At 40.5% G+C, this 18,782-nt stretch overlaps 1 protein-coding gene across 1 annotated transcript; it reads left to right on the forward strand.

The window, feature by feature from the left end:
• Window positions 1-1,074: 1,074 nt before the first annotated feature.
• On the forward strand, window positions 1,075-10,979 carry LOC145775624 (beta-1,3-glucan-binding protein-like). Its single transcript, XM_082586948.1, has 12 exons — window positions 1,075-1,199; window positions 1,281-1,382; window positions 3,664-3,789; window positions 4,011-4,142; window positions 4,318-4,577; window positions 5,823-5,980; window positions 6,061-6,165; window positions 8,397-8,455; window positions 8,629-8,746; window positions 8,983-9,190; window positions 10,587-10,726; window positions 10,844-10,979. The coding sequence occupies exons 1-12, from the start codon at window positions 1,091-1,093 to the stop codon at window positions 10,923-10,925; spliced, it is 1,599 nt and encodes a 532-aa protein (XP_082443074.1). The 5' UTR covers window positions 1,075-1,090; the 3' UTR covers window positions 10,926-10,979.
• Window positions 10,980-18,782: the final 7,803 nt, after the last annotated feature.

Genomic DNA, 18,782 nt, shown 5'->3' on the forward strand with positions numbered 1-18,782 from the left:
GGGGATAGTTGCTTCCCTGGAGCCTCAGTGGTTGTTTCTGACAGGATTGTTTGTGTTAATTGGCATTTATAGGCAAGACATGCGGTTTGGTGAGGACTTAGACTACTCACAAGCGTTACGAGTAATTCTAGTCACGAATACAGTAATTTTCAAGTTAAAATAGATGTGATAAAAATAATAAGAAGTTAAACCTAGAATTCAGTCATTATATTTTGCATAGTTTTTGCTCAGGTAAGCATTGCTTTCCTTGCTTTCCCTCACCGATCGTCACTGATATGATAACACAGAAAAGCTGTGATATAAACAACTAGCACAGATGGTCGCGTCAAACTTGATCTTTCAAACGATGGCGACTTGGTGATGGCCGACTGAACTTGGCGATGGCCGACTGAACTAAGAAGACAAACAAATTGTTGATTCTCAAGCCAAGACCATCTGCTTGACTCACACGCCGGCATCTGTTTATATGCCAGCAGCTTTGCAGGCTTCGGTTGGAAAATGTAGCGACGCCGGAGAGTGAAGTGTCTTTGAATCTCTGCACAGTAAAGAGGAATTAAGAATTTTCGGTAGAGAGTTGTTGTTGTTTGTGGAACGTTATTTACAAAAACAAAAGCCCGAGACATTCAAGTGTCAAAATTATTATTTGTGACGTCGAAAGCTCTGCCACTGTTGCAAAGATTAATGCGCTGTAAGCCCCTTTCAATTGTTGCTACGGCAAGATAGTGAGGCAGGATGCCTGAAGTTCTTCGCTCTCTTCATGAAGAGACAATTTTTATTGAATAATTTGAAAATAATCTTTCTTTTGTTGCTGATGAAACTTTAGCAGTTTGTTTCATCTCGTAGCCGGTCGACCAAACGTCCTGTCGACCAAATGACCGGGTACCGTGTCATCTTACAAACGTAAATGTATGCAAGAAGAATGTATTGGTTTAGCAATGTTAAGTTACTAGTGAGGTACAAAGGAACAGTTGGAAAATAGCCAGAGACGTGACTGTAGGCGATTTGTATTCATTTATAGCTTTAACACAAATCAAGCTTTAATGGCAGACAAAATACAATTTATTTCACAGACACAGGTTCAGTACCCACCATGATTAGGTTCTTCATTCTTGCTCTGGCTCTTGGCTGTCATGGCTACACCGTGAAGCAACCGACTGTTTCGTTGTTACAACCCCAAGGTATCAGGTTCGCGTACCCAGGTGAGCGGTCTCATCATCATTCTTTCATTAAATGAATTGAGTGAAATATTTACAGAATCTTTAATAGACGTGTTATTGCAGACGATGGTAGCGCGACGTTGGTGTCGTACCATTACAGCATCAACACGCCGCTTGCTGGTGTCGAAGCTGGACAATACAACTATGACGTCAGCACATCAACCAGTGAGTCATTTGCATCAAATTTATCGATGTCACGTGACTGGAGCTTTGTGATGAAACAGTCATGTGGCAAGAAACAAAAGACCACGGTAGCATTGTTGCTTCATTACCGAGATAGCCAAAGTTATCCAGATATCAACTGGCTGAACCGGTTAACCGGTACACCTACCGCGGTGTTTTAACTTCACACGTGACCCAGAAAACCACTCCAAAGGACTAAGTGTATCGAACTAATCTGCCACAACACAAATTACGAGATAACAGTGGCCGCCACAAAAGTTTGTGTTTTCTCGTTTGGAACAATATGCAACAACAAATGGGCATTATTAAATATGCAAAGTGTTTGTAGCAAAGTTGTATCAATTTCATACTTTTCAATTCAATTACATCACAACTAGCCACCACTGCCACAAGTTTTAATTACCGTACATCACAATTACATCGTACTAAAGACAAACTTCATAAAAATGTCAAATTGAAAAAAAAAACCAAAGTCAGAGCAAAATATGCTTTCAAGCATAAAAAGCTTTGGTAGAGACTTTGCTGTGGCTGTGGTACAAACTTAAAAATTCATATTATTATGCTATCAATCTGTCAAGTACAACAAACCTCTCGTCATGGTGGTTATTATCGTGTACTCAGTTGTACTTGTCAACTCAATTGGTTAAGCCGCGCCCAACTTCATACAGAAAAAAACCTTGAAATGAAGCGTTATTGGTTCGGTTCTCGGGGTGTGCGCTTGAGCAACACATTTCAGGACTGCTCTCCATTCAGCGACACCTAGTAGACAGAATAATTTTCCTGCAACAACACTTTGACAATCGGAAATTTCATTCGGTCAATCTCCGTAACCGGCCCAGACAACCACTTTATCTGGTCCAGATCTTTACCAGATCGGGTACTGATCTAACCAGACCTCTACCAGATCTGGACCAGATAAAGTGGCTGGAAGGCCTGTGCCTGTGGTTTAAACCCTCTACAAGTATGCGAAACTACCAGGAATAACCAATGAGAGACTTTGTCAGTCCGAGAATAAACATTCAAAGCCAAACCAAAAATGTTGAAAATTCAATTCAATTTTAAAATAAACTGCAATCAACAACAAGCGTGATAGATCAAATTCAACGGAGTAACTTGCTCTCCTGGACCACATCGAAACGGGCTTTTGCCTGAGGATGGGTTTCTTTTATGTCCGGTTTTCTTTCTCCATCCAATTATTATTATTACCATGATGACTGCTCATCCACATCAATATTAGAACTGGCAAATTCAATCCACAACACTTGGTATTAGGCTGTCATTCCTTACTACATGTGTGCTTCTCTCTGTCTTAGTTTTATTTTTGCTATGTTTTTTTTTTTTTTTTGGTTTAGGCTATATGGCCGTGCTAACTACTTGACATATAGCCTACTGCATGATTTTCCATTCAGGCACATTTTAAACCTTTCCAGGTTTTGCCACCTTTTCCCGTTCATTGACGTGCTGGTAGGTTTATATCGACTATTGCAGTTAATAGAAACTTTTTCATCCCGGACGCGTTAATAACGAAAAATAAAATAAATAAATGAATGAATGAATGAATGAATGAATGAATGAATGAATGAATGAATGAATGAACTATTGTTAATTTTTTTTATCACCAAACTCAGCTGCTGTTGAACACACCACGCGATCGAATGGCGCATCGTTTGCAGCAACTGGCGACTGCCTGAGAATTAGTGGAGAGTTGAACCCTAACCCTAAGGCAAATGCACAGAGATGTCAAGTTTTCTTTACAGTTAAGTTCACTGAAAGAAGAACAAAAATGTTATTTTATTTATAAAGTCAAAAGCAAAATTAAAATAAAGCTAAATTTGAAAAAAAAAACTACACAAAATGAAAGTCTTCCGGCCAAACGCCCCGAAAAAAGACAAATTTCAGAAATTTGCTCAGAAAAAGCAACTTGCCAACCCTGCTTTACTCAGTCGGTCAGTGTCTCATGTAGAACCGCAACTAGCGGCTATCATGCGTGCAAACTATCAAATAATGTTATTTGGACCAAAGTGTTTTTAAATGACAATATTACACAACAAAATGCCTCAATTACAATTGCTCTGGTAGATAGTGTTTGTTAGGATTTTGCTAAACTGAAAAGCAAATTAAAAAAACTTTTAAGAAAAGCATGGACAAGATCACAGGAAGGTTAGATCATAGCAGTGTTGCCAGTTGCCACAAGACGGAATGTGTATCTAGAATAAATTAACTTCTTCAACTTTTGATCAATTTTGCATTCTTGCTGATACAGATGGATATTTCATTCACGAGAACACAAACGTCAACGTCATCAGTGGTGACGTGGTCACGTATTGGATCAACGTCATTACCTCCAGTGGTGGCTATCTTCTCACGGACCAATCGTGGGTAGCTCCAGGTGAGTAGATCCACAATGTTCACAACCGTCCTTATCTCTCCGAGGTTCTGCTTTAACTTGCCGTTCATGAGAAGTGGAGTCTTTTCATTTTCAGTGATTTTTATTTTTTTGTTTTTTACATTTCGAAGAATTTAAATCTTTCACACAAAATTTTAAAGAAACTGTTCTCAGCTAAATAGTGTCGCATTTAACTCAAATTATATTTTTCAAAATTATTACAGCCCCTACTACCCAGCCTCCCAGTACAACGCCCCCAACACAACCTCCGTCTACTACGCAAGTACCTACGGCCACGGTCCCACAAACAACAAACGGCCCCACACAGCCTCCCCAAACTAATGCCCCAAGCACAGGTGGGTGATTGCTAAAGAAATTAGATCACAATAAAAAAGATAAAATCTGGTCTCCGTGAGCGTACCAGAGTAGTCACCGCAAAGAATATTCAAAATGGATATAATGTAGAACTATGACGTCATTCTTGTTGCCATCCTTTAAAAAATTTTGACCACTTACAGTAAGTTGATTTAGGAGGATCGGGTGGGAATACGGAAAACGGCGGATCAGTAATTACAAGTTCGTGTTCCGCTTATCCGTGCGATGCTTCCGTGTGTGACATGAGCAAGGCTCCGTGCAATGGACTTATCTTTGAGGAGACTTGGGAAAACTTTGACTTGGAAAGATGGCAGCACGAGATCACAATGAGCGGAGGAGGAAACTGGGAGTTCCAGATGTACTCGAATAATCGATCCAATAGTTACGTCAGAGACAACACTCTCTTCATCAAACCGGTGAGTGACGCCTAACATCGCGCTTTCAGACTGGAAACAGACAGGAAATTATTTTGTTCACGTAAGAAAATCTTATGTTCGGTTTTGCTTGAAGGCGAGGTGTAACTTTGCCTCCACGTCAACTGACTTGGTTGAAATGCGACATAACGTCAACTGACTTGGTTGAAATACGACATGACGTCAACTGACTTGATTGAAATGAGACATGACGTCAACTGACTTGGTTGAAACGTGACATGACGTCAACTGACTTGATTGAAAGGCGACATGTTGCTCAAAATATATAATCTCCGATTCTATTTGAATAAGGACATTTTGATGATCCTCCTTTTAGAGTGAAACAGGCACTATAGGTTTTAGAAAGTAATAAGTATCATTATCATCATCATCATCGGCCATGCCTGAATAAGGCGTCGGCTACCGTGAGTCTCCACAACGATCGATTGTCCATACTTCTAATTAGGTTTTCAAAATTTTGGTTTGTCCATGTTGAAAGATTTTTGAAGATTTCCAAACGTGGACGTCCCCGGTGCCTCTGACCAGGAAATCGCCCCATCATTGCCGAGTGTTCAATTCCGCGTTTGCGGTAGACATGCCCGATAAATGTCATTTGCCTTTTTTTGATGGTTGTGATGAGGACGCCAGGGGTGCACCCAGAGCGTCTCCACACTTCTTCGTTAGTGATTTTATCCCTCCAGTTAATTCCCATCATTCTACGAATGAACCAAATTTCAGCACTGTTGATCTTCTTCTCTATCTTCGGGCATACAGTCCAGGATTCACAGCCATATAGCAGAACTGACCAAATGTACACATGTAAAATTCTTATTCTAGTGTTTAGAGAGATTGAATTAGATTTCAGTATTTTGTCCATTTTGATGAAAGCTTGTTTGGATTGTGCAATTCTCGATTTTACGTCGCTCCAGCATCGACCATTCGAAGTGACCATAGAACCCAGATAGTTGAAACTATTTACTTGTGAGACTGTTGTATTTTGTATTTTGATAGTGCATACTGGAGTTATTTCTTTTGATGAGATGGTCATGCAGAAGGTTTTTGTTGCGTTCAAATTAAGTCCAAGGTTCTCACTTTGCTTAATGACTATGTTGAGTAAATTTTGTAAACTGGAGTTTGATGTGGCGATTAGTATATTTGATATTTGATGTAATTCGCTCTGCTTGGCTTTTTGCTTGGTATTGACGATTGAACTTGTTATTGTTTATATTTTGCTTTCTGTTCTTGCAGACGCTAACTGCGGATCACTATGGAGAGGCCTTCCTTTCATCCGGGACTGTAGACATGTGGGGATCGAGCCCGGCCGATGTCTGCACTGCAAACTCCTTCTGGGGCTGCATGAGGACAGGGTCAGGGTCCAACTACATCAACCCAGCAAAATCTGCGAGGTGACCGCAGCGGTAGTTGAACCAACGAATGGAAATCTAAACCAGAATGTCATAGCTTAACCTGACTAATGCTTTTCTAGGATTCGAACGGTGAATTCATTTGCTTTCAAATACGGCCGAGTTGAAGTTGAAGCAAAGATGCCAACTGGAGATTGGTTGTGGCCTGCCATCTGGTTTCTTCCAAAGTAAGTCTTATCTTTAGGAAGGGCGGTTGAAATGATGATTTGGGCCGTGTACCAATGAAATCTTCGGGCCCTAAATCAACCATTTAAGCGCATTAGCCGCCCCGATAGCTCAATTGGTTAGCGCGTCACTTCTGGAACAAAGAAGCTTCAAGATCAAGCGGCGCTGGTTCGACTCTCGGGGTGTACGCTTGAGCAACGCACGTTAAGGACTGCTCTCCATTCAGCGGTATCTAATGGATGGAATAGTTCCCCGGCAACAAGACTTCAACAATCGGAAACTTCACTCTGTCAATCTCGGTGACCAGGCCTGCGTCAGTGATTCAAAGCCTCTACAAGTATGCGAAACTGCCAGAATTAAGCTCTGCAAGAAGCTTTCCCAGTCCGAGGATAAAGATTCAATCAATCAATCAATCAATCATTATACATCTAACGAATACGCGATAAGCGCCCTACATGTAAGGAATACGCGATAAGCACCCTACATTTAAGGAATACGCGATAGTTTCCTCAAGTTCCCGGTCCCCGTTGAAAAGGTTTCGGGCTCCTAAAATTTTTCCAGACCTAGGACTAAAAGTTAACTCTGGACCCACCTATCAACGCTACAAACTCTGGACCCCCCTGTCAACGCTACAAACTCTGGACCCCACTGTCAACACTACAAACTCTGAACCCCCTTTGTCAACGCTACAAACTCTGAACCCCCCCTGTCAACGCTACAAACTCTGGACCCCCCTGTCAACGCTATAACTCTGAACCCTTCCTGTCAACGCTACAAACTCTGGACCCCCCTGTCAACGCTACAAACTCTGGATCCCCCCTGTCAACGCTACAAACTCTGGATCCCCCCTGTCAACGCTACAAACTCTGAACCCCCCAGTCAACGCTACAAACTCTGGACCCCCCTGTCAACGCTACAAACTCTGGACCCCCCTGTCAACGCTACAAACTCTGGACCCCCCCTGTCAACGCTACTACGTTTGGGGTTATCTCATAATGACACAGTTGTTTCTTGTTTCGTGTCTCATCTGAGGGGATTTCGATTTCAGGTCCAGCTGAACAACTGATGCAGCTCCATATGTGAGGTAATGAGGTAGTTAACAATCACCGTCGCTCGTTCAAACAAAAATTTTACGACGCGCTCTCTGTTTATCGTCATGACGACAGTTGAAAAATGTCTTTTTGTAATTCCCAAGGATTTGTGAGGATGCAACAAAAGGGCGTAAGAATTTGACTTAGCTTTGATCCAAAATTGTTTCCATCATAATCATGATGTGCCGTCTCCAAAACGAAGGCTGGCGTTCAATTGCTTACACACGTCAAGCTCTTCCGCTACTCTTTTTGCTTACCCGATGCTTGACAGTCAGTCTATTATTTTACATCATCTCCCCAAGTTTGTCTCCTTTTTCTCCTGCATCTCCTTCCTTCCACCATACATTCAATAACCAATTGATGTAGCTGTCCTGCCAATCCTCTCAAAATATGTCTGCGAATTTAATCTTTTGCTAAATCGTTTCCCATTTATCTTGCACTTCAATTTTATTAACAGTCTTGTGTTTTTTACTTTTGATACTGGGATGAGGATGCTCTTAGTGAAGTCATCTGGAAATTCACCACTGTTATATCTTGCTTGTTAGCTTCGTCATGTTTTGCAATCTCTATTCTCCTAGTTGTTTCCAAAGGTCTGCAAGAATTTCATCTACTTCACTTGATTTTCCATCTTGGAGGCTGTTGCTTCTCGGATTTAATCTTTCTTGATTTTTGTAGTTTCACTATTTGCCGGTGACATTTCAATATTGTCTCGTTCATCATCGCATGACACATATTCATGCCATTTGTTGGTTATTTCCTCCTGAATTTGAATTATACCATCTTTGTTTAAATTATTCTTCTGCTTTCGATACAATAAATTTATTCCTCGTATAATGGTAAAACTTTCTTGGGATTTCAAATGGTTTCATTTATCAAATCCATCAAAAGCTTAGTGGTATTTTTTGAATATCGCCCTCTTTGCAAAATTGTAGACCAGGCTGACTCAGTTGCAATATTTTCTTTCAAGCTGTGGAGTTTGCAATTCAGGCTAACATCAACTTTGTCAAAATCCAGCGTTTGAGTTAACCAAGCCCGAAAGATGCAGAAATTAAATTCCTAACTCTCCTTAAATAATTTCGACCCAGGTCGTTGCAGGAAGAGGTTTTGTTAGATATATAAGACTGGTTTGTTTCTGTTTGCAGAGACCAACGCTACGGAATGTGGCCGGCTTCTGGAGAGATCGATCTGTTGGAATCGCGAGGTAAGCTGCTCGCATTGTTACAAACAATGAGATTGATCCAACTAACGTTTGAACAGCACATCATGTTATTTTCAAAATTATTAAAGACAAAAAATAACTTGAGGACTGTCACCGCATTCCTGATGGTGACCTAATGACGTCAACAATCATGGAAATATGCGTTTATGACACAGGTAACAGCAACTTGAAGGATTCCCAAGGTGTGTCACACGGCAATGACGCGTTTGGATCCACACTCCACTGGGGACCTTACTGGCCCATCAATGGATACCAGAAGACGACCAAAGAAGTGTAAGTCACCAGGGCTGTCTCTTAGAGTGAAAAATGAGATTAGGATTTGATGTTTCAACATTGGAAAGTGCTGACCTTGCTTTAGTCATCATCCTTCGAGGACATCCGAAGTTATATCAATTCGAAAATCTTTTTTAACTCGTCTATCATGAACGGATTGTTCAAGCACAGAAGATCTTAGTGACATCACACAATGCAGGTCTAGCCCTAACTAATGATTGACAGCTCTTTTCTAGGCACGGCGATCTAGCAACGGAATTCCACAAGTACGGTTTTGATTGGAATGAAGATGCAATTACTTTCTATTTGGATGGGAAAGAAATATATAAAGTTGACCCAGGAAATGAGGGGTTCTGGAAATATGGAAACTTCGATGAAGAAGCCCCAGGATCTGACAACCCATGGAGCGGGGCAAAAAATAAAATGACCCCTTTCGACCAAGAAGTAAGTGCCTTATCCAATGATTAGCTTCTGTGATAGAATGAGCCTCAATCATACTGCTGCTTGTTTGCGACTCACGTTCATCAAACCATTAGCGCAAAGTAGCGTTTTTGAAGTTGGATTTCAAAACTTAAAACACATTTTTGATTATAACAAAGTTAAGGGCAGCCTTCATGTTCATGATCAACAGCGTGAACAATTCAAACGACAGGCAAAGTTTTAGTGAAAAAGCGTCTCCTAGTTGGAAGGCAGAGTTTGTTTACTTGATTGATTGATTGATTGAATCTTTATCCTCGGACTGGGAAAGCTTCTTGCAGAGCTTAATTCTGGCAGTTTCGCATACCTGTAGAGGCTTTGAATCACTGACGCAGGCCTGGTCACCGAGATTGACAGAGTGAAGTTTCCGATTGTTGAAGTCTTGTTGCCGGGGAACTATTCCATCCATTAGATGCCGCTGAATGGAGAGCAGTCCTTAACGTGCGTTGCTCAAGCGTACACCCCGAGAGTCGAACCAGCGCCGCTTGATCTTGAAGCTTCTTCGTTCCAGAAGTGACGCGCTAACCAATTGAGCTATCGGGGCTATATTTGAAAACTTCGCCTTCAGATTGTCCCAAGCTACCACAAGTTGTAGCTTTGTCCGAATGTCACAGACAAAAAACTTTTGTTGGTACAAGCAAGTAACTGATGGAAAGTGATTGCGTCATGAAGGCGAATCTTCCTTTCGACAGCGGAAGAGATGTCTTCAGTTGTTACGTTTCATGCTACTGTGACGTCATTTTCATGAGGCGCCTGCAAGCAGGTTTTTCATCCCAGCAACAACGCTTGACTTCAACAATACGTTTTCACTATCAAAAATTAAAAATATTATTTGATTCAACCATCATCATCATCAAAATCATCATAATCATCATGTGCGGTCTCCAAGACTAAGAATGGCTGTCAATTGCTCCCATACGTCATGTTCTTCTACTACACTTTTTGCTTCTCTGATGCTTGACAAAGTCAGCCCACTGTTTTACATTAGATCTCAGAGTTTGTTTCATTGGTCCACTGCACCTCCTTCCTTCTACCACACTAATAACCAATTGATGTAGCTGTCCTACCGATCTTCTCAAAATATGTCCCACAAATTTCGTCTTTTGTTTTGCTAAATCTACTAGTCAACTTTCAAAGTAACAAAAATTCCCGAACACATCTTGGCAACAAAATCATATAATTGGGTGGTTTATTTATTCAATTTTGAACTTTGTGCTTTTATAACGCGGCAGAAAAGTGTTGTTCAAGCAAGCGAGTAGCCAATTAAAAGAAGCATTTATAAAAGCTCTAATCCCGTCATGAAAGCTGTTTCTATTTAAGTTTTTATTAGCAATGGCGTTAAACTGTCACCCTTGCAATGCAGTTTTTTATTCTTATCAATCTTGCTGTGGGAGGAACAAACGGATATTTTCCGGATGAATGGATAAACGGAAACGGAGCTAAACCATGGAACAACAATTCACCCACAGCCATGAGGGACTTCTGGAATGCCAAGAACACTTGGTGAGGAACATAGCCTACTTCTATGTACGATAATTTCCTGTAGATGACCGCGATGATTGTGCTTCTTTGCGACATATTGATGACGTTACATGTGATGTAACAATGGTATAATTGCAGGTATCCAACGTGGCAACCTGATGTCAACAATGGAGAGAACGCCGCGCTACAAGTGAAGACAATTCGAGTTTGGGCAAATTAAATCATTGATTTTCTTGTGTGAAGCAACAATAAAGAGATAAATCAATATATCTCCAAATGATAAAAAATTGTGATCTATTTAGATAAGGCAGATGGTATTTCGCCAGGTGTGGAACCAGAGGCACTGCTCTACACAGTAGGCTACACATGCGGTTACACATTAAGAATTATTTTGTGTATTGCGAAACCTTTTGCAATTAACCTACTAACCTTGTGGTTAAAAAGATTAAGTTTGCAGAGATCTTCGGATCCATCTTTTTCCAAAATCCTGTCCCGATCTGACAACGAGTAGGCTCACTACCTACCAGTTTTGATTCTGTTCTGATCCTGCTAATTTTCAATGATCCTGTAAATAATGATATCGCGAGGAAAATAACGCTTTCCGCTAGCCACTCGCACAAGTACATGACAACTCTGAGAGAATTCATTTTAAGAATATTGGCGCATTAAGTGGCTCGATGAAGTCGCCCTTTAACTGTAATTCAGATTTCAAATCATATTTTGGACAGCGTTTGGGCTACTGGAAGGAGCAGCCAACTTACAGCCAGTGACGATCGGTGAGGGAAAGCAAGGAAAGCAGTGCTTACCTGAGCGAAAACTATGCAAAATATAATGACTGATTTCTAGGTTTAACTTCTTATTATTTTTATCACGTCTATTTTAACTTGAAAATTACTGTATTCGTGATTAGAATTACTCGTAACGCTTGTGAGTAGTCTAAGTCCTCACCAAACCGCATGTCTTGCCTATAAATGCCAATTAACGCAAACGATCCTGTCAGAAACCATCACTGAGGCTCCAGGTAAGCAACTATCAAACTTGCTTTCCCAGGTTCAAAAATGTCAAAAAACGCCTTCGTTTTATCCAATCCTCACTCGTTTTGCAAAACGTCACCAGCTGCTTAGCCAATCAGATGTGTTATGGTTATGGTATGGTTAGTTGTGCTTTCCCAGTGACGTCAATGCGAATATTCGCTAGAGCGGCTAGACTAACTCGTCAGAATGGTCTCTCGTCACGGTACAGAGCACAGCATCATAATGCAGAAATAATTGTTGCTGTTTTTTGATGTCTCCTCGTCATGTACTTTAGCCTACTGTACTAGCTTTCATAGTATTGCCTTTGCCCTTTTTACAGCGTTGATATAACGTTACTTCGCCAATGAACGTTCAGGTGCGGATGCAACATTTAGTTCGTTAAGCTTCTATACGCAGGAGGCAAACTTATCCAGCTTTTTGTACAAATTGCTTGCGGTTGTAATGTTTAGGCCTAAGTGTTAGTTTTTGTAGTGTAGGTAGGCCTAACTGAATATCTGAGAATGAACATTCATGACGATTTAAATATTTAGACAACTGTTATTCCATGTCTAACACAGGATTTTGGTCCTGCAACATTAAAATTAAGATTGTTCATGACTTCTAAACATTAAATGGATGTATGATCACGACATAGGCGAAGCACAATTTGACAGATTTTTATTTTTGATTTGTTTTGGAAATGCTCTCAGAACGCACCAAATTGGACGTGTTTTTCAAAAATTTCTGGGGGAGGGCCCCAGACCCCCCGCTGGAAGTGTTGCCTTCGGGCTTCGCTCGACGGTTACGCCCTTCGTGTCTACTACCTTGCTGCAGCATATTTCCAAGTTGCTTTCTCAACGGTTTAAGCCACAGAACGTCACTGCTTACAGCACTTGTTATCCATCCTTTATAGCTCATCTGAGTTGCTTTAGTTAAGTTCATTTTGTTTTTATTTCCGACAATCGCAATAAAAAAATCCAAACAGATAGCAGAGGTCTAGAAAACGTACAAGCGACAACGCGCGATTGTTATGTTGGAAAGCTTTGCCGAGAAATGAAATAATGATAAAGCTTTGGTAGAGAGTTTGCTTTGTTGAACCATAGAGAAATAAAACATAGTAACTTTAACGGGTTTAGCATACTTTATTTCACACAAAATATAACATAATTAAATAAAATAAACTCAAACGTTTTCGACACGTACGTGTGTTCTCATCAGGAATTAAATCTGCAATACATAAAATGAAAAATCGTAAGATAAATTTGACTATGCACTGTAACTGTAACGATACTCTGGACTGAAAGCACAAACTGAACAAATGATACGAGAATGATTGCGAGTAAATAAATGAAATAATGTTAAATAACTATATAAGTTGCTAGAAAGCAAAATTTTTCATACAATTGTGGCAAATGCTATTAAAACTAATGAGCCTACGACTCATTTCATCGGCCGCCGCCAGGACGACTACACCCTTGCTCTGGAATGGCAAGGGCTGATCGGATGAAAGAATGCTTTGCGCGATTTTGAACAACCTGCTGTTATTAAACAACATCTGCAACAATGTACCATATATTGTTACCTCGATCGATAACAGTTCGCATCGAAATACTTTCACCCAACGGAGAATTATGGACAAATACAAACTATAGCAACCACACCACGTTTAACATATCGATAAAGTAAAATAAACTATAAATTACGAACGCTTTCGGCCATATTCTAGGCTACACGTTAGGCTAGCCCTTAGCCCAGTGGTTCCCAACCTTTTTGACCTTGCGGCACCCTATCAAAGAGATAAATAGTTTGCGGCACCCTAGCAAAACTGGATCAATTTTATGAGGTTTCTGTATTTCAAATAACTGTGTGAAATAACACAGAATGAGTTGTACAGTATAGCGCGCGTAAATCAATGTATTTATTCAAAAGTCAGTGTGAAATTTAGGCTTCTTGCACACAGTCCATTAATATCTGGGGGCACATTCGATAAAGTCACCCGCATTTCTTCCTCGACTATAATATAACCAGTCGTTCTCGTTTTTTAGTTTTTATGTTCGATAATATAGAAAATTCACTCTCACATTAGGTGTGACGTGGAAAACTGCAGAAAAAGCACAATGGCTTTCTTTCCAACGCAAGGATATGTATTTTGAATTTTTATCCAGAACTCGTCGAGAGGCATCTGCTTGTGCATAAGCTCAAAATTTCCATCGTTACGAATGTCAATTAATTCTTCTTCAATCAAAATGGATTTCTTACTCATGCGTAATTTTCCGTGTAAAAGCTGGGAAAATACTTCTCAATTTTTACTTCCAATGATTTTAGGTGCTGAGTTATCAATGAGACAACTTCTTTGTTTTTCATTTCAGAGAAATGTGAAAGCATGTCAAAGTTCCCGTTCTCCACTTTTAAGGACCACATTTGCAGTGTTTCTCTCAGTGCTTTCATTTTATCGGTTGGGGTTAAAAGAGTTTAATCTTTGCCCTGCATTTTGGCATTCACGTTATTTAAATAGTCGAAGATATCTACCAAAAATGCTAATTTGGAGACCCAATTGTGCGCCGTGAAAAGCAAAATAAAATGATGAAACCTAGCAATAATAATGCGTTTTAAACGTCTTGATAGGAAGAACCGCAACGAGTCAAAATCTCTTTCACGCTGTTTTTCCTGGGCACGAAAACAAGGGTTACCGCGGATTATTATCAACTTACAGCCAGCGACTTCCCCACTAAGTGACTCTCCAGTAAGGAGCCGGGTATAACTGCGAGACGCGAAACTTAGAAGCCCTGAAATATTTCCCTACCTATAAGGACGATTGTGGTCATTTTTGACCGGTTGCATGAAACGCGTTTTTTTTGCGGTTTTTTCTTTATTTTAGTTCAAACATTGATATGAAACAACCAGGCAATACTTTTTTCGTGTTTTCTAGACGGACAAATACAAAGAAAACAATATTTAATACACTAGAAGCCCTGAAATATTTCCTTACCTATAAGGACGATTGCGGTCATTTTTGACCGGTTGTATGAAACGCGTTTTCTTACAGTTTTTTCTTTATTTTAGTTCAAACATTGATATTCGTACAAAGATATACAAACAAACATTGTTCGAACATTAGAAATCTTTTATCACGCACAGGTCACCTTTGACCGGTCAAGGTTTATAGGTAGATGTGTGAAATGCTCTGTTTGCGAAAGTTCTGGTGAAAAATTATTACAGCTACTAAAACTTTATAAAAAGTTAGGAAAACTCAAGGATTATGCACTGACATCTCATTGACACTCGGTTAGAAATATGCACTGACACTGAATGCACTCATTGACAATCGCACTGACACTCGGTTAGAAATAAATAAATTCCACACTTAACGGGTTAAAGTTAAAATAATGAATGGGCCGCAGTATTGCAATATCTCGCGGCACCCTTGAGCATTGCAATTGGCACCCCAGGGTGCCGCGGCACCCCGGTTGGGAACCACTGCCTTAGCCTATCAAGTAACAAAATGACTGATTTTTTCCATAAATTGAAAATGCATAACTGATCTACATCAATGAATCAAATTATCAACAGAGCAGTGTTTAGCGGAGTGTGAGCATTGAGACATTGAGACTCCACGAAACCAGACTCCACTCAATTCCGACTCCAAGAATTTCTTCATTAAACTCCGATTCTACTCCACTCCACTCCACTATAGCTTATGCAAATAACACGAAATTGCTCAGGTTGCAACAATTTTTGTCATCTTGGACTAGCCTACGTGAATATTTTTGTGGAGCACACGTAGGCTACAAGGGTTAGGCTACTGCTGGGTGGAAAATTGTGGGTAGACCTACAATTTTTATTTTGCTAAAAAAAGAACTAAAAAAAAGAAGTGCAAACTTGCTGAACCAAACTCCGAATCCACTCCACTCAACACTTTTGTTAAAAATGAAATTCTAAATCCACTTTTTTTCTGAAAATTGTGGTTCCACTCCACGCTCAATAGATTCATCGTCAGCATAGAATTATCGTCGACGGTAAAATTTTAATCGTCTGATTTAATCCAGACAACGAAGAACACGGTCAAAAGCTTGTAGACTAACGGAAAACACGATCGCACTGCCAATAAACCAAAAACCACTTTTCATAAAAGAGTTAGGCTACAGACTTTCAAATATAGCACAAAATGTGTTTTTGGTGAAGAAAATAGCTACTTTAAGGCTTGATTACTCCACTATGCTGCAAATTAATTGCATTTTGATAAGGCAATCATGATAGCTAAAAGTGAACCATTTTACCAAAAATAAACTTTATATAACCTTCAGAGCAAATAATATGGTTAATTGAAAATGGTCCAAAAAACCGAATGCGGAAAAGTTTAGGGGGTACCTAAAACTTTAAAGCATCATATTTCTAAAACTACAATAGATATTGAGCTAAAATTTGTAATGTAGCCTAAGGCTAAATCGTGCCAAATAACATTTTGACTAAGTTTGAGCAAAATCGAAGAGGGTCAAACTGGGATCTTTATGATTTTCAGGACGTTTGGCATGGAATGACCCCATGGCAAAATACTTTCCCATGAATCACTCATATCCAGAGTGGATACAGCAACCTTTCTAGGCAGACATGAGTGATGATTGTAGGGTTCTGCCTAAAGATACTAAAGGAGGAGCTGATTGATATGCAGGTGAATCAGAGTTATCGGACAAAATTTTGTCAACTTCCGCTTGCTGATTTCTGGTGTGATCAGTTGACAGCATATCTCCCAAGGGAATTGATCGTTCCATTTCCGACCACCTACCTGTGTTGTTTGATACCTTTTATTTGTGAAAACTGAGGGAAAAGAATTACACGTGTGCTCTCTACCAGTGCATAAGTCGAACTGATTAAACTTAACATAAACACGTTGCAGTCAGCGCAAGAATGTAGCTTCTGGAGAATCGGACATTCCTCGCGCTGATTGCAACAAGCAGTGCTTCCAGCATATTATTGCAAATACTACAACACCTCCCCCTTAAGTTCAATGACACTACAAAATACAACACCAAAATTAATACATTCCACCAGGCAGGTTAAGGCCAACTCGGATCTTCAATAAGTCGATTCGGTCTCTTAACCTGTCTGCGCGGTTGAGCAGGCAAGTCCACGTTGACACTAGCGGAAGGTAGGCACTTTAACGTAGGACAGTTTTCCATGCGAATCAGCTGTTTGCAGTCATGTGACTCACGCCATTATAATTGTAACCTTATAAACTCAATTGATTACACTCAACAAGATCCTTCTTGCACTCATTTCAGTTGCAGAAGAAAAAAGAACATTAGCAGAAGGTGGGAATTGAACCCACGCAATCGAAATGACTATTCGCTTGCCCTAACCTTAACCCATTAGGCCACACTGCTTGTGGCGATACATTCACTTAATTTTCTTTGTATTAAAAATCTTTGGGGAAGATCGGACGAAAAGATCGGAAAAGATCGGAGAAGATCGGAATATCACGTACTGAGTCACATGACTGAAATCAGCTGATTCGTATGGAACACTGTCCTACGTTAAAGCGCCTACCCTAGCGGAAGGTCTGACATTGTCCGGCGGCTCGGTGGGCCAGGGGATAGACGCAGATGTTCTCCGTCGAATGAATCTGCGGTTTCTAATTAACAATCGGCCGCTAGCAGTTCTAACAGTGTATTTCCGGTAGTCGTCCACAGCGACTATTTTCCCATAAATGTCCCACAGTCCGGTGTTCGAATTTTGTACTGCGACGTGAGTTCCGATCGGGAATTCAGGACGACGATGAGCACGATTGTCGTAGTAGGCTTTGGTGTCTTCAATGGACATCTCTTTTCGCGTTTCAGCTTGTTGCATCTCGCTCTTCCATTTATGAGAGAAGGCCCGATGATGTACTGGAAGGGTGTCTTGAGTCGGTCGTCCGTACAGTTTCTGAGCAGGTGACAATCCGTCTTTCCTGCATGGCGTATTTCGATACTGCATCAAAGCTTTTGCTAGTTGATCTTCGTTGAGGTAGCGATGCGTCCATGAACGACGAATTAACTTTTTCATGCTCTTTACGGTTGCTTCAACTTTCCCATTAGATTGCGGATAGGTTGGAGTAGAAGTACGATGCCGCACTCCCCATTCATGAAGAAATTTGGCGAATTTCTCAGACTTGAATTGGGTCCGTTGTCAGACCAAATAACATCTGGTATTGCAGTGCGAGTAAAATAGTCACGTAAAGCTTTGATGATCACAATAGACGTAGTGTTATGCCTCATGAAGTAAATTGACGGCCAGTCTGTAAAACAATCTACCATAATTAGATAGTGATGTCCATTAAATTCAGCTAAGTCAATCGCTAGTTCCTGAAAAGGGCGAATGGGTTGATTTCTCAACACCATTGGCTCTTTGCACAACGAGGGGAGGTCATCTTGACATTTTTGACACGATAAAATTACGGTTTCAATGTCATGGTCTATGCCGGGCCAATAAACGGCCAAACGAGCGCGTTCCCTGGTACGGGTAACGCCTTGGTGAGATTCGTGTAAATTAGCAAGTATCTCACTTCTAAGTTTTTTCGGAATGAATAATCGACCACCATACACAATAAAGTCATTGTCAACTGCTAATTCATGTCGTATCTTCCAAAAGGGTTTTAACGCATTAGACAATTGAGATTTATAATTGAGAAATCCATCGACGATGATCTGCTTTAGTTGGCGATAACATTGGTCGTTTGATGCAACTTCCTTGAGATTGACAAGCCTTAAATTTAAATCTATGCAAGCGTTGAGCTCTGCAAACCTGTGCATAGACTGGATACCGTTTTCTGCTATTTCATCATCTGGTGTAGGGTCCGACACGGGGCTACGAGACAGGGCGTCAGCGGCTTGATTCGATGCACCTTTTTGCCAGTGAGCAGTGAAGTTGTATTCCATGACCTTCATCCTCATGCGCTGTAACCGTGGATTCTCGATTTCGTCTAAACGCTTGTGGTTTAAAATCGAAATTAAAGGGTTATGATCAGTTATGACGTCAAAATGAGGCAGGCCTGCAAGAAATTTGTGGCATTTTTTTATCGCCCAGGTGAC

The sequence above is a fragment of the Aplidium turbinatum genome, chromosome 8 (assembly GCF_918807975.1).
Source record: "Aplidium turbinatum chromosome 8, kaAplTurb1.1, whole genome shotgun sequence".
NCBI classification, from domain to species: domain Eukaryota; kingdom Metazoa; phylum Chordata; class Ascidiacea; order Aplousobranchia; family Polyclinidae; genus Aplidium; species Aplidium turbinatum.

Excerpts from the sequence above, each read along its gene's own strand:
- LOC145775624 (XM_082586948.1), top strand. The coding sequence starts at position 1,091 with ATGATTAGGTTCTTCATTCTTGCTCTGGCTCTTGGCTGTCATGGCTAC. Across the intron at positions 1,383-3,663 it reads TGACGTCAGCACATCAACCA|ATGGATATTTCATTCACGAG; the intron begins GTGAGTCATTTG and ends TTGCTGATACAG. Across the intron at positions 5,981-6,060 it reads AACCCAGCAAAATCTGCGAG|GATTCGAACGGTGAATTCAT; the intron begins GTGACCGCAGCG and ends ATGCTTTTCTAG.